This window comes from Oncorhynchus tshawytscha, linkage group LG33 (genome assembly GCF_018296145.1).
Source record: "Oncorhynchus tshawytscha isolate Ot180627B linkage group LG33, Otsh_v2.0, whole genome shotgun sequence".
NCBI classification, from domain to species: Eukaryota; Metazoa; Chordata; class Actinopteri; order Salmoniformes; family Salmonidae; genus Oncorhynchus; species Oncorhynchus tshawytscha.
In genome coordinates this window covers 15,436,821-15,449,828 of record NC_056461.1, presented here as the reverse complement: position 1 = coordinate 15,449,828, position 13,008 = coordinate 15,436,821, and the positions used below count along the sequence as shown (strand labels likewise).

Here is a 13,008-nt window from a genome sequence, read left to right as displayed (position 1 = left end):
CGCCATTTAAAATACATTACTTCAAAGTCTGTGCCTTCCATGAAGATGACATGCTTGCAGGTTTCAACTCCATCTCAAGTATGGAAACAGTTACACATTGCAAAAAAGACATGTTACGAAATTAATGTATATGTGTCTTTATTAAATATTTAATCCAAATAGGCCATACACGTGATGATACTTGCACAAACACACGTAGTGCTTTGATAGTGAAAGATTCAGCCAAGCCTTTCCACTTCACTTATCATCAGCAAATATCGTTAACATCCTGATATGAGAGGCACTGTTTGTTCTTTGTTCTTTACCAATAAACCACATGTTCCATCACTGTCTGTAATAATGATGACATGTTTTCAAATGATTCAGATATGCATGTGGAGAACAGATCACTTCCTTGTATAAAACCACCTTTTCCTGGATTATGTTGATATTACGGTGTAGAGTGAGAGTGTGAATGTGAACAGAAGCAGGTCTATAGTCTGTTCAGCTTGTGTGGCCATGGATTTTCCATCATCTGTAACACACACAAAAAAATACATTTACAAAAGGAACACCAAAAAGCCAACTGACATTTACTCCTGAGGTGCTGACCTGCTACACCCTCTACGACCACTGTGATTATTAACTTGCTGGTGATCTATGAATGAACATCTTGAAGAACAATCTAGCCTTAATGGCCATATACTCTTATAATCTCCACCCGGCACAGCCAGAAGAGGACTGGCCGCCCCTCAGAGCCTGGTTCCTCCCTAGGTTTCTTCCTAGGTTCCTGCCTTTCGAGGGAGTTTTTCCTAGCCACCGTGCTTCTACATCTGCATTGCTTGTTGTTTGGGGTTTAAGGTTGGGTTTCTGTATAAGCACTTTGTGACACTAATCCAGTAATCCAGACATAATGTCCATAAAAGGCATTGAATTATCACTCCATTCCAAAAACCACAAAGACCATGCACCACTAACTTCAGGTTAAGTGTCATAAAAACAAACCAACAAACCCCCCACCCACCTAAAACCTGCAGTATCTTAGATACTGTAGAGGACCTCCCAGAGTCATCATTCCTTGCGGTGCATGTGAGGTTTAGGGACTCTTCCCATTGGCGAGCTGTGAAGAACAGCTCGTTGCCTTGTCCAATCTGCCCGTCGATACTCATTCTGTAGCTACAGGAGGGAGAGCACTGGGCGGCACAGTCAAAACTGCATGGCACGCCCACAGTCACAAAGTCAGGTCCCACAATGGTTAGTTCCAAGGGACCATCTGAAAAATACAGTGCATAATCAGGTAATGTCGGCCTACCGGAATAATGCAGGGGCTTACCTGGGCCGAAGCCCCTGGGCCCAAGCCTCTAGGACCCCCCAAAAAATCCTACCAGGGGCCTATTAAAACAAAGCCCCAGGGCCTATGATTTATTAATCCGGCCCTGGATGTGGAGATGGACAACTGCATTACACTAACAACAAGAGGGAAACTACAATTGTTAGAGGAAGCTCTAAATCTCCCAAAAACCTACATGTCACAGGTATTGTCCTTGTTGCCATGTCATAGAGCCCAGACACACTGTTGATGGCCTTGCAGTTCAGGGTAACAGAGGTGGCCAATTCTTCGGGAGATACGATAATCTCGTTCCCCTGCCCCCCGAGCCATCGGCCATTTATCCCCCAGGTGTAGTTGCAGGACTGACGGCAGTCGGCGTAACACTGGAAGCTTTGAGGGGCCCCTGGGGTCATCAAGTCAGGGCCTGTGATCGATATGTTGGTTGGTCCAGCTAATTGGAGGAACACATACACATTTAGATAATAGTCTAGACCCTACGACCAATGTGAAAAACATGAGCAAAATAATTTAATCTAGCACTAATCCAGTAATCCAAACATCATGTCCGTAAATTATAAGGCATTGAATTATCACTCCATTCCAAAAACCACAAAGACCATGCACCACTAACTTCAGGTTAAGTGTCATAAAAACAAACCAACAAACCCCCCACCCACCTAAAACCTGCAGTATCTTTGTTACTGTAGAGGACCTCCCAGAGTCATCATTCCTTGCGGTGCATGTGAGGTTTAGGGACTCTTCCCATTGGCGAGCTGTGAAGAACAGCTCGTTGCCTTGTCCAATCTGCCCATCGATACTCATTCTGTAGCTACAGGAAGGATAGCACTGAGCGGCACAGTCAAAACTGCATGGCACGCCCACAGTCACAAAGTCAGGTCCCACAATGGTTAGCTCCAAGGGACCATCTGAAAAATACAGTGCATAATCAGGTAATGTCGGCCTACCGGAATAATGCAGGGGCTTACCTGGGCCCAAGCCCCTGGGCCCAAGCCTCTATGGGGTTCAAGAGGACCACCCAAAAAATCCTACCAGGGGGCCTATTAAAACAAAGCCCCAGGGCCTATGATTTATTAATCCGGCCCTGGATGTGGAGATGGACAACTGCATTACACTAACTACAAGAGGGAAACTACAATTGTTAGAGGAAGCTCTAAATCTCCCCAAAACCTACATGTCACAGGTATTGCCCTTGTTGCCATGTCATAGAGCCCAGACACACTGTTGATAGCCTTGCAGTTCAGGGTAACAGAGGTGGCCAATTCTTCGGGAGTTACGGTAATCTCGTTCCCCTGTCCCCCGAGCCATCGGCCATTTATCCCCCAGGTGTAGTTGCAGGAGGGATGGCAGTCGGCGTAACACTGGAAGCTTTGAGGGGCCCCTGGGGTCATCAAGTCAGGGCCTGTGATCGATATGTTGGTTGGTCCAGCTAATTGGAGGAACACATACACATTTAGATAATAGTCTAGATCCTACAACCAATGTGAAAAACATGAGCAAAATAATTTAATCTAGCACTAATCCAGTAATCTAAACATCATGTCCGTAAACTATAAGGCATTTAAATCACTCCATTCCAAAAACCACAAAGACCATGCACCACTAACTTCAGGTTAAGTGTCATAAAAACAAACCCCCCACCCACCTAAAACCTGCAGTATCTTTGTTACTGTAGAGGACCTCCCAGAGTCATCATTCCTTGCGGTGCATGTAAGGTTTAGGGACTCTTCCCATTGGCGAGCTGTGAAGAACAGCTCGTTGCCTTGTCCAATCTGCCCGTCGATACTCATTCTGTAGCTACAGGAGGGAGAGCACTGGGCGGCACAGTCAAAACTGCATGGCACGCCCACAGTCACAAAGTCAGGTCCCACAATGGTTAGTTCCAAGGGACCATCTGAAAATTACAGTGCACAATCAGGTAATGTAGGCCTACTGGATTTTCGGCACACAGGGTGTAAATTTACTTGTAATAGGGATAAATTACTACAAATAAAAAGTTATGGCATTTCAAATTGACCCCTTATTTCTGTACAGTAGTTAGCTGCTAGCTGCTAGCACCACCGCCCTACCACAGGTACAATCCAGAGGACCCAACATTCCAGATAATGATGTTGCCATACTGTAATGCGTTGACTAGTATGTGTCTGTGGTTTACTTACCGGTACTGTCCTTCCCTCCATCAGTGGTCACAGCTGATCCTGGAAGTTCATTAAAACAGCCGCACAGTCTATCATCTAGACATTATAATGTATATGTAACACTAAAACTATCAATATGCTTAGACCCAAATATGTTAGCCCATTGTCTGAACAAAAGCTTAACCTCAGCAGACACTGAACATATACACAGTTATAGAGCTTAACAGGCAATGTCAAGAACATGTAGACCTACTGACTGATGTCAAACCCGAGTTTGGCATCCTCAAAAATACATGATCTCAAAACAATGTTGTTTGTTCACATCATATTACCTGCTAGGTACACTAGCAGCAGAAGCAGATTGAGCAGGGTGTGTGTATCCTTCATTGTCTCGCAGCGATGAAGTGAATGGAATGGACACCAGGAAATATGGGACTGTTACAGAGTCAAGTAGTAGAGTGAGAAGGTAAACAAACACATCTTATCAGAGAGAACAGACTGAGAGCAAACCTGCCCTGCCTTGAGCCTGTCCACTTCAACACGCCATTTAAAATACATTATTTCTGTAGTGACCATTCAATAGGGCACAACAGAACTGGCAGCTTTTACTGTGAACTAACATGTAGAGGGCAACGTACCGATTTATAAAATAAGTGGTCTCCAACTCTCCTTCCCTGGTCCTTGGGAGCTGAAGTCAATTCATTCACTATTTGTAATAGACAACCAATTGGAGGAAAGATTAGAGACCATATGTGTAGTACATGAGTGTATGACGAATATAGGAGTGTGGAGAACTTGGTTTCAGGGCGTGGCTTGTACCAGAATCTGTTAGTGAAAGTCAAATACAGTGCCATGATGTCATACTTTTGGTTCTTTTAATGTAATTGCATTTAACCTCACACAGTTGTGTATATAATAGACTTTGACTTGGTTGTGTCAACAGTGTCAGAAACTCTGGTTTGAACCTAATTTCGCATAAACATTTCACATAACCATTTCTTGCAGTTGTATTCCATCATCCATGTAATGCTTTTCACATTGTAGAGCCCATCACAGGTTATACTAGTTGTCTAGTTGGAAGTGGACTCTGGATACAAAATAACCCTGAATCCTTGGAGCTCCACAGTGTTCAAAAAAGGTAAATGTCAACGTGTCTTCATGCATCTACACTCTATGTCAACATATTTAATCACTAGACTCCTTTATTTTGTGTGTTTAAAACAATTATATATGTTTACAAAAATGTCATTTTAATCCCAGTGCTAATGTTTTTGGGGTATCTGTACTTTACTTTACTGTTTATATTTTGGACAACTTTTACTTTTAGTCCACTACATTTCCAAGTAAAATGATGTACTTTTTACTCCATTCATTTTCTCTGACACCCCAAAGTACTCGTTACATTTTGAATGCTAAGCCAGACAGGGAACTGGTCCAATTCATGCACTTATCAAGAGAAAATCCCTGGTCATCCCTAAAACAAGAAAATCGTGCAGCCTGGTTTGCTTAATGTAAGGAATTTGAAATTATTTATACTTTTACTTTTGATACTAAAGGATATTTTAGCAAATACATTTACTTTCGATGCTTAAGCATATTAAAACCAGATGTTTAAGTAGTATTTTCCTGGGATACTTTCACTTTTTCTATTAATGTAACTTTACTTTGTCTCAAGTATGAAAATGGAGTACTTTTTCCACCACTGTCCTTGAGGGAAATTTGTTCAGCGGAAGGAAAGACGCCTACATACAAAGTTTCAAGTCTCTAAGTCAAACGGCTGGTGGATATGAGGGTTTAAGTGGGAAAACTTTTAACAACACCACCTATAGGCCAACATAGCTCCTGTGTGTCAAATTAGACAAGTTACCAATCTATGCTTGAGATATTTGAATAAAATCTAGGAATAACAATAGGTAGCTTCACTGTGAACCCCTAATAAGGAAACTATTAAGAATTGGGTGTGTGACATCACTCTGAGCTTTTACCAAAATACAGGACATAATAGTTTCTCTTACACTGGATTTCAACCAGTAGTAACCACTTACATCAATTACATTTAACTCAGAATTAAAAGACTAATACAACATTGCCGCATCCCAATAACATTGTTGCTGAGCAGGTCTTGCTAGCTAGCTAGAGTGTCTGGGGGAATCATCTAACCCAAGGTCTTCAACCTTTTCATGCCCAGGGACCAGGCAAACCGGCGACCAAGGGAACCCCATCATCTGTTAGCAAAAATATGTTTTATTGTAAACCAGCTCAACTAGCTAGAAAATGCTAATTGCTAAATGCTAATTTGCAACACTAGCTCATTAGCTAGACTGCTTCTCGACTCAGGAACTCATGAGGGCTTCAGAAGCCAGCGGGTTAGATCAGGGGTATTCATCCTGGGTTGCTGCATCGGTGTCTGCGAAAATAGAAAAATATGTTATTATTTCAATGTTTTTATGAATATCGATAGAATAAACAAATTTGGATTTACATACCTACAGTAGAAAAGAGGAGAATATCTTATTTCTAATGATTTTTATTTTAGTTTATTTCTGAACAAATTACACTAATTGGAGCTAATTAAAATCACTGGAGTATAGTGTATATTTACAAAAATATATATTTATGGGGGATTGGAAAGGATGCAGACAATTACATTGATGGAAGTTTTCATATTTTACTAAACAATTTTTTGTTCTGTATTTTTTCTTTCAGCAGAAAGACCAGAGTGAACACTTTGTGAGAGATTTCTGGCGTGATGAAGGACAGCACTGTGACAGGGGTAGACCAATGAATTATATATACAGTAAATTCCATTAATTCCCGTGGAGGACTGCTCCTACTGGGGAGTGCCAATATGGCCGACCGATGTCTTCATAGCCTCTCAATGGTCAATACATAGCATCAGCAATCCAGGGTTTATAGAAATCATTTGGGTCAACATCCCACAGCTGGTTGGACCGGAGGATGGTACAGTGAGGTACAGTGCTGGTGGAAAGCAGTGGTGTAAAGTACTTAAGTAAAAATACTTCAAAGTACTATTTAAGTAGTTTTGGGGGGTATCTGTACTTTACTTTACTATTCATATTTTGACAACTTTTACTTTTACTTTACTACATTCCTAATGAAAATTATGCTCTTTTAACTCCATACATTTTCCCTGACACCCAAAAGCCCTCGTTACATTTTCAATGCTTAGCAAGACAGAAAATGGTCAAATTCGCACCCTTATCAAGAGAACATCCCTGGTCATCCCTACTGCCTCTGATCTAGTGGACTCACTAAACACAAATGCTTTGTTTTTAAATTATGTCTGAGTGTTGGAGTGTGACCCTGGCTATCCAATAAAAAAAATGAAAATTGTGCCGTTTGGTTTGCTTAATATAAGGAATTTTTTATTATTCGTACTTTTACTTTTGATGGTTAAGTAGATTTTATCAACTACATTTACTTTTGATACTGAAGTATATTTAAACCTTTAGTCAAGTAGTATTTTACTGGGTGACTTTCACTTTTACTTGAGTCATTTTCTATTAAGGTTGTAAAGGTTTTTCTCCTCTTCCTCTGAAGAGGAGAGGCGAGAAGGATCGGAGGACCAATATGCGGCGTGGTAAGTGTCCATGGTTCTTTTAATAAGAAATCCTCAACATGAACACAACTGATACAAAAACAATAAACGTGAAATGAACAAAAACCAAAACAGTACCGTGTGGTGAAAAACACAGACACGGAAACAAACACCTACAAACAAACAGTGAAACCCAGGCTACCTAAGTATGATTCTCAATCAGAGACAACTAATGACACCTGCCTCTGATTGAGAACCATACTAGGCCGAAACATAGAAATCCCAAAATCATAGAAAATCAAACATAGACTGCCCACCCCAACTCACGCCCTGACCATACAAAAAAATGACAAAACAAAGGAAATAAAGGTCAGAACGTGACAAAGGTATCTTTACTTTTACTCAAGTATGAGAATTGAATACTTTTTCCACCACTTTTCCCACACTTTTTCCACCACATGATTGGCAACAACTGACTCCATACTTCAGGCCGATGCCACAGACCAAGCAGGACCAGTCATTTTCATTGTCATTGCATTGTATGAGCTTATCCGTATCAAATTAACTTCACTTTTTCAACGTTTTGTTGTGTTACAAAGTGGGATTAAAATTGATTTAACTGTACTTCTTTGTCAATGATCTACACAAAATACTCTATAATGTCAAAGTTGGAAAAAAAAAATATGCAAAAATATGAAAATAAAACACTTATATTTTGATTAGATAAGTATTCAATACAATAGAATCACCTTTGGCAGCGATTACAGCTGTGAGTCTTTCTGGGTAAATCTCTAAGAGCTTTCCACACCTTGACTGTGCAACAAAATTCTTCAAGCTCTGTCAAATTTGTTGTTGATCATTGCTAGACAACCCTTTGTAGGTCTTGCCATAGATTTTCAAGCAGATTTAACTCAGGAATATTCCATGTCTTCTTGGTAAGCAACGCTTGTTTAGATTTGTTTTAGGTTATTGTCGTGCTGAAAGGTGAATTCATCTCCCAGTGTCTGGTGGAAAGCAGACTGAACCAGGTTTTCCTCTAGGATTTTGCCTGTGCTTAGCTCCATTCCATGACTTTATTTAGCTGCAAAAACTCCACAGTCCTTGACGATTACATGCATAACATGATGCAGCCACCGCTATGTTTGAAAATATGGAGAGTGGTACTCAGTAATGTGCTGTATTGGATTTGACCTGACGCAGATCCGTTTCGGATCGAAACATTGTCAATAAAGCTGTGAATTGGGAGCTTCAACAGTGTGTGGGCCGTCTTATTCATTACTTGTATTGGATTTTCCCCAACATAAGACGTTGTATTCAGGACAAAAAGTGAATTGCAGTATTACTGTAGTATTCCAGCATTCCTGTTTCAAACAGGATGCATGTTTTGGAATATTTTTTATTTTGTACCGGCATCCTTCTTTTCACTCTTTCAATTAGGTTAGTTTTGTTAATTACAATGTTGTTGATCCATCCTCAGTTTTTTCCTATCACAGACATTCAACTCTGTAACTGTTTTAACGTCACCATTGGCCTCATGGTGAAATCCCTGAGTTAGAAAGGTCACATGTATCTTTGTAGTGACTGGGTGCATTGATACACCATCCAAAGTGTAATTAATAACTTCACCATGCTCAAAAGGGATATTCAATGCCTGCTTTTTTATTCATTTATACCCATCTACCAATAGGTGCTGTTCTTTGCAAGGCGTTGGAAAACCTTTGTGGTCTTTGTGGTTGAATCTTTGTTTGAAATGCTCTCCTGAGGGACCTTACAGATAATTATATTTGTGAGGTAGTCATTCTAAAAGTAATGTTAAACACTATTGTGACTTGTTACGCACATGTTTACTCCTGAACTTATTTAGGCTTGCCATAACAAAGGGTTTGAATACTTATTGACTCAAGACTTCTAATATTTTCATTTTTAAATAATTAGTTAAAAGAAAAATACAAATAACCATAATTCCACATTGACATTATTGGGTAGTGTCTAGGCCAGTGACAAAACAATGTAAATGTATCAAATTTAAAATTCTGACAAACACAACAAAATGTGGAAAAGGTCAAGGGGTGTGAATACTTTCTGAAGCCACTGTAGCGGGTATGCAAGGTTATAATGTCTTGTCTATTTTCAGTCTGTTTTCCTGTTTTACAGCTTTAATGCTTTGGAGCCTTGTTGTCAGCAAGGAGTGTTCGTACTCAATCGTGACCCAGTTTCAGCTGCTGTCCAATGCTGACGCTTCCTCCCAGAGATGGTCTGCTTGTACAATCACAACCTGGACACAGCTTGACAAGCATATTGTTTTGAGAGGATCATTTTTTTGTCATTGTCTGTCACACGCACAAAAACATTCCAAAAGGAACACAAAAAACCATGATATTAGGTCAAATAATGTTTATGACAGCATCATAAAGACCATATACATCAGTTAAAGATTTAGTCTCCTAAAATTAAGGTAGTGGCTAAAATGTATAATCATGAGATTTCTGTTGTACCTTCCACTCGTACGGTCTTGGTGACCACCTCAAAATGAGTTGAGATCGTATTCTGAGCGTGGCACATAATCTTCTCTGGCTTCACATGTTGCTCGACCGTCATCTCCATCTCACTGCCATGGACAGTGTGACCATCAATGGTCCAGTGGTAGTCACAAGCGGGAGTGCATTTGGCAATGCACTGAAACATGGACTTGAAGCCGACTGCAACAGATTCTGGGCCTATGATGTGGACCTCTGATGGACCAGCTGGTAGGAGACAAAAATTAAAGGAAGAAACTGGTTCAAATATCACTTCCACCAAAGCCCCAACATCACTCTTGAATCATCAAATATACACTGTATACTTTGTAAGGGAACGTGTGTATATTGATAGATGAAGCTATTGATGTGGAGATGGACAATTGCATTACACTAACAACAAGAGGGAAACTACAATTGTTAGAGGAAGCTCTAAATCTCCCAACAACCTACATGTCACAGGTATTTTCCTGGTTGCCATGGCATAGAGCCCAGACACACTGTTGATGGCCTTGCAGTTCAGGGTAACAGAGGTGGCCAACTCTTCAGGAGTTACGGTAATCTCGCTCCCCTGCCCCCCGAGCCATCGGCCCTTTATCTTCCAGGTGTAGTTGCAGGAGGGACGGCAGTCGGCGTTACACTGGAAGCTTTGAGGGGCCCCTGGGGTCATCAGGGCAGGGCCTGTGATCGATACGTTGGTTGGTCCAGCTAAAAGGAGGAACACATACACATTTAGATAATAGTCTAGATCCTACAACCAATGTGAATAACGTGAGCAAAATCATTTAATCTAGTACTAATCATGTAATCCAGACATCTTGTCAGTAAATTACAACACATTGAATTATCGATCCATTCCTAATATCAGGTGAAGTGGCATAAAAACCAACAAACCACCTACCCACCTAAAACCTGGAGTATCTTAGATACTGTAGAGGACCTCCCAGAGTCATCATTCCTTGCAGTGCATGTAAGGTTTAGGGACTCTTCCCATTGGCGAGCTGTGAACAACAGCTTGTTGCCCTGCCAAATCTGTCCGTAGATACTCATTCTATAGCTGCAGGAGGGAGAGCACTGGGCGGCACAGTCAAAGCTGCGTGGCACGCCCACTTTAACAAAGTCAGGTCCCACTATGGTTAGTTCCAAGGGACCATCTGAAAATTACAGTGCACAATCAGGTAATGTAGACCTACCGGTTTTAGAATGAATGATTTTTTTGAAACAGGGAGTAAATGTATTCTTGTAACAGTTATAAATGACTTAAACGATAATCCAACAAAAGGCCTTCACTTCTGTAGTTAGCTGATAGCTGATAGCACTACCCTACTACCACAGTCATTATTCAAAGTACCCAACATTCCCATCAATGCAGCGATGTGTTCCGTCCTGTAATAATTTGTCTTGGCTATTATGTGATGTGGTTTACTTACTGATACTGCCACTCCCTCCATCAGTGGTCAAAGCTGATCCTGGAAGTTCATAAAAACAGCCACAGTCTATCATCAACACATTATAATGTTTTTCACTATTTTCACCCAAACAAAAGCTGGACCTCTGTAGACATTGAAGGTATATATAGTTACAAAGCTTAACAGGAAGTGTCCAAACCTACTGACTAATATCAAACCGACTTTTGCATCCTCAAAAAGAAATGTTCACAAAATATTATCATAAAACAATGTTGTTATATATATTTTAAATCATATTACCTGCTAGGTACACTAGCAGCAGAAGCAGATTGAGCAGGGTGTGTGTATCCTTCATTGTCTCGCAGCGATGGAGTGAATGGAATGGACACCAGGAAATATGGGACTGTTACAGAGTCAAGTAGTAGAGTGAGAAGGTAAACAAACACATCTTATCAGAGAGAACAGATTGAGAGCAAACCTGCCCTGCCTTGAGCCTGTCCACTTCAACACGCCATTTAAAATACATTATTTCTGTAGTGACCATGAAATAGGGCGCAACAGAACTGGCAGCTTTTACTGTGAACTAACATGTAGAGGGCAATGTACCGATTTATAAAATAAGTGGTCTCCAACTCTCCTTCCCTGGTCCTTGGGAGCTGAAGTCAATTCATTCACTATTTGTAATAGACAACCAATTGGAGGAAAGATTAGAGACCATATGTGTAGTACATGAGTGTGACAAATATAGGAGTGTCATGAACTTGGTTTCAGGGCATGGCTTTTACCAGAATCTCTTATCGAAAGTCAAATAGAGTGCAATGATGTCATACCTTTTGTTATTTTAATGTAATTACATTTGACCCCAAAAAGTTGTGTGTGAAACAGTATTTTACTTTAGCTTTAGGAAGCAGACTGAACCACTAGGATTTTCCTCTTTGATTTTGCCTGTGCTTGGGTCAATTCCGTTCCTTTTTCATCCGTAACGATTACAAGCATACCTATAACATGATGCAGCCACCAGTGGTACTCTGTAATTGTATTGGATTTGCCCCAACCATGACACTTTGTATTCAGGACCAAAAGTTAATTGCTGTGCCACATTTATTGCAGTTTTGGAATATTTGTATTCTGTACAGGCTTCCTTCTTTTCCCTCTATCAATTAGGTTAGTTTTGTGGAGTGACTATAATGTTGTTGATCCATCCTTAGTTTTCTCCTATCACAGCCACTAAACTCTATAACTGCTTTAAAGTCACCATTGGGCTCATGGTGAAATCCCTGAGCGGTTTCCTTCCTCTCCAGCAACTAGGTTAGGAAGGATGCCTGTATCTTTGTAGTGACTGGGTGTAATGATACACCATCCAAAATATAATCAGACCTCCAGTGCACCTCCAGAGTAGCCTAGTGGTTAGAGCGTTGGACTAGTAACCGGAAGGTTGCAAGTTCAAATCCCCAAGCTGACAAGGTACAAACCTGTCGTTCTGCCCTTGAACAGGCAGTTAACCCGCTGTTCCTAGGCCGTCATTGAAAATAAGAATTTGTTCTTAACTGACTTGCCTAGTTAAATAAAGGTAAAATAAAATAAATAAATAAATATTCAAGGGTATATTCAAATCTACTAAGTGATGTGAATACTTATGTAAATGAGATATCTATTTTTTTCCTTTTTTATAGGTTTTTGTTATTTTTTAAACATAATTCCACTATGGGATATTGTGTGTAGTTTGGTGAGAAAAAATATATATGAATACATTTTGAAGTCTGTAACACAGTCTGTAATACAACAAAATGTGGAATAATGAGACCGTTGGTGTTATGGATTCCCCCAGTACTGCTGCTCATTCTGTTCACCAGCTCGGAGGTCTACGTCACTGGCCTTCTAGCTTTCACTGAACTGGATCATCACCACCAACCCCGGACTGTCTTGTCTCATTACGCACACCTGGTTCTCATTCCCCCTGATTAGTATGTGCATATATGTGCCCTCTGTTACCTATTTTCCTTGTCGATCATTGTCCTATTGTCACGTTCGTCATACGAATGAGACCAAGGCACAGCGT

At 40.5% G+C, this 13,008-nt stretch overlaps 2 protein-coding genes across 4 annotated transcripts; both read right to left on the bottom strand.

Annotated features, from left to right (window-relative positions):
• Positions 1–121: 121 nt before the first annotated feature.
• Positions 122–4,233, bottom strand: LOC112214237. Its single transcript, XM_042311675.1, has 9 exons — positions 4,104–4,233; positions 3,798–3,900; positions 3,487–3,525; positions 2,973–3,221; positions 2,502–2,756; positions 1,987–2,235; positions 1,506–1,760; positions 1,004–1,252; positions 122–514 (listed from the first exon to the last, which is right to left on the bottom strand). The coding sequence occupies exons 2-9, from the start codon at positions 3,850–3,852 to the stop codon at positions 420–422; spliced, it is 1,446 nt and encodes a 481-aa protein (XP_042167609.1). The 5' UTR covers positions 3,853–3,900; positions 4,104–4,233; the 3' UTR covers positions 122–419.
• Positions 4,234–5,822: 1,589 nt separating this feature from the next.
• Positions 5,823–11,661, bottom strand: LOC112214238. 3 transcript variants are annotated; one of them, XM_024372841.2, is made up of 7 exons: positions 11,556–11,661; positions 11,250–11,352; positions 10,971–11,009; positions 10,446–10,694; positions 9,994–10,248; positions 9,520–9,768; positions 5,823–5,872 (listed from the first exon to the last, which is right to left on the bottom strand). In XM_024372841.2, the coding sequence occupies exons 2-7, from the start codon at positions 11,302–11,304 to the stop codon at positions 5,838–5,840; spliced, it is 882 nt and encodes a 293-aa protein (XP_024228609.2). In that variant the 5' UTR covers positions 11,305–11,352; positions 11,556–11,661; the 3' UTR covers positions 5,823–5,837. The 3 variants fall into 3 exon arrangements, with proteins under 3 accessions (XP_024228609.2, XP_024228607.2, XP_024228611.2); XM_024372839.2 differs by lacking the exon at positions 5,823–5,872 and adding an exon at positions 9,046–9,354; XM_024372843.2 differs by lacking the exon at positions 5,823–5,872 and adding an exon at positions 9,046–9,309.
• Between the last annotated feature and the right edge of the window lie 1,347 nt (positions 11,662–13,008).

Bases quoted from the DNA above. Each gene is read 5' to 3' on its own strand.
- LOC112214237 (XM_042311675.1), bottom strand. From the start codon at position 3,852: ATGAAGGATACACACACCCTGCTCAATCTGCTTCTGCTGCTAGTGTAC. The intron at 3,222-3,486 runs GTAAGTAAACCA...TGTAATTTTCAG, and splicing joins TGGAGGGAAGGACAGTACCG to ATGGTCCCTTGGAACTAACC. The intron at 2,236-2,501 runs GTAGGTTTTGGG...TGTATTTTTCAG, and splicing joins AAGGGCAATACCTGTGACAT to ATGGTCCCTTGGAGCTAACC.
- LOC112214238 (XM_024372839.2), bottom strand. From the start codon at position 11,304: ATGAAGGATACACACACCCTGCTCAATCTGCTTCTGCTGCTAGTGTAC. The intron at 9,769-9,993 runs GTAGGTTGTTGG...GTCTCCTACCAG, and splicing joins CAGGAAAATACCTGTGACAT to CTGGTCCATCAGAGGTCCAC. The intron at 9,355-9,519 runs GTACAACAGAAA...TGCGTGTGACAG, and splicing joins CAAGACCGTACGAGTGGAAG to ACAATGACAAAAAAATGATC.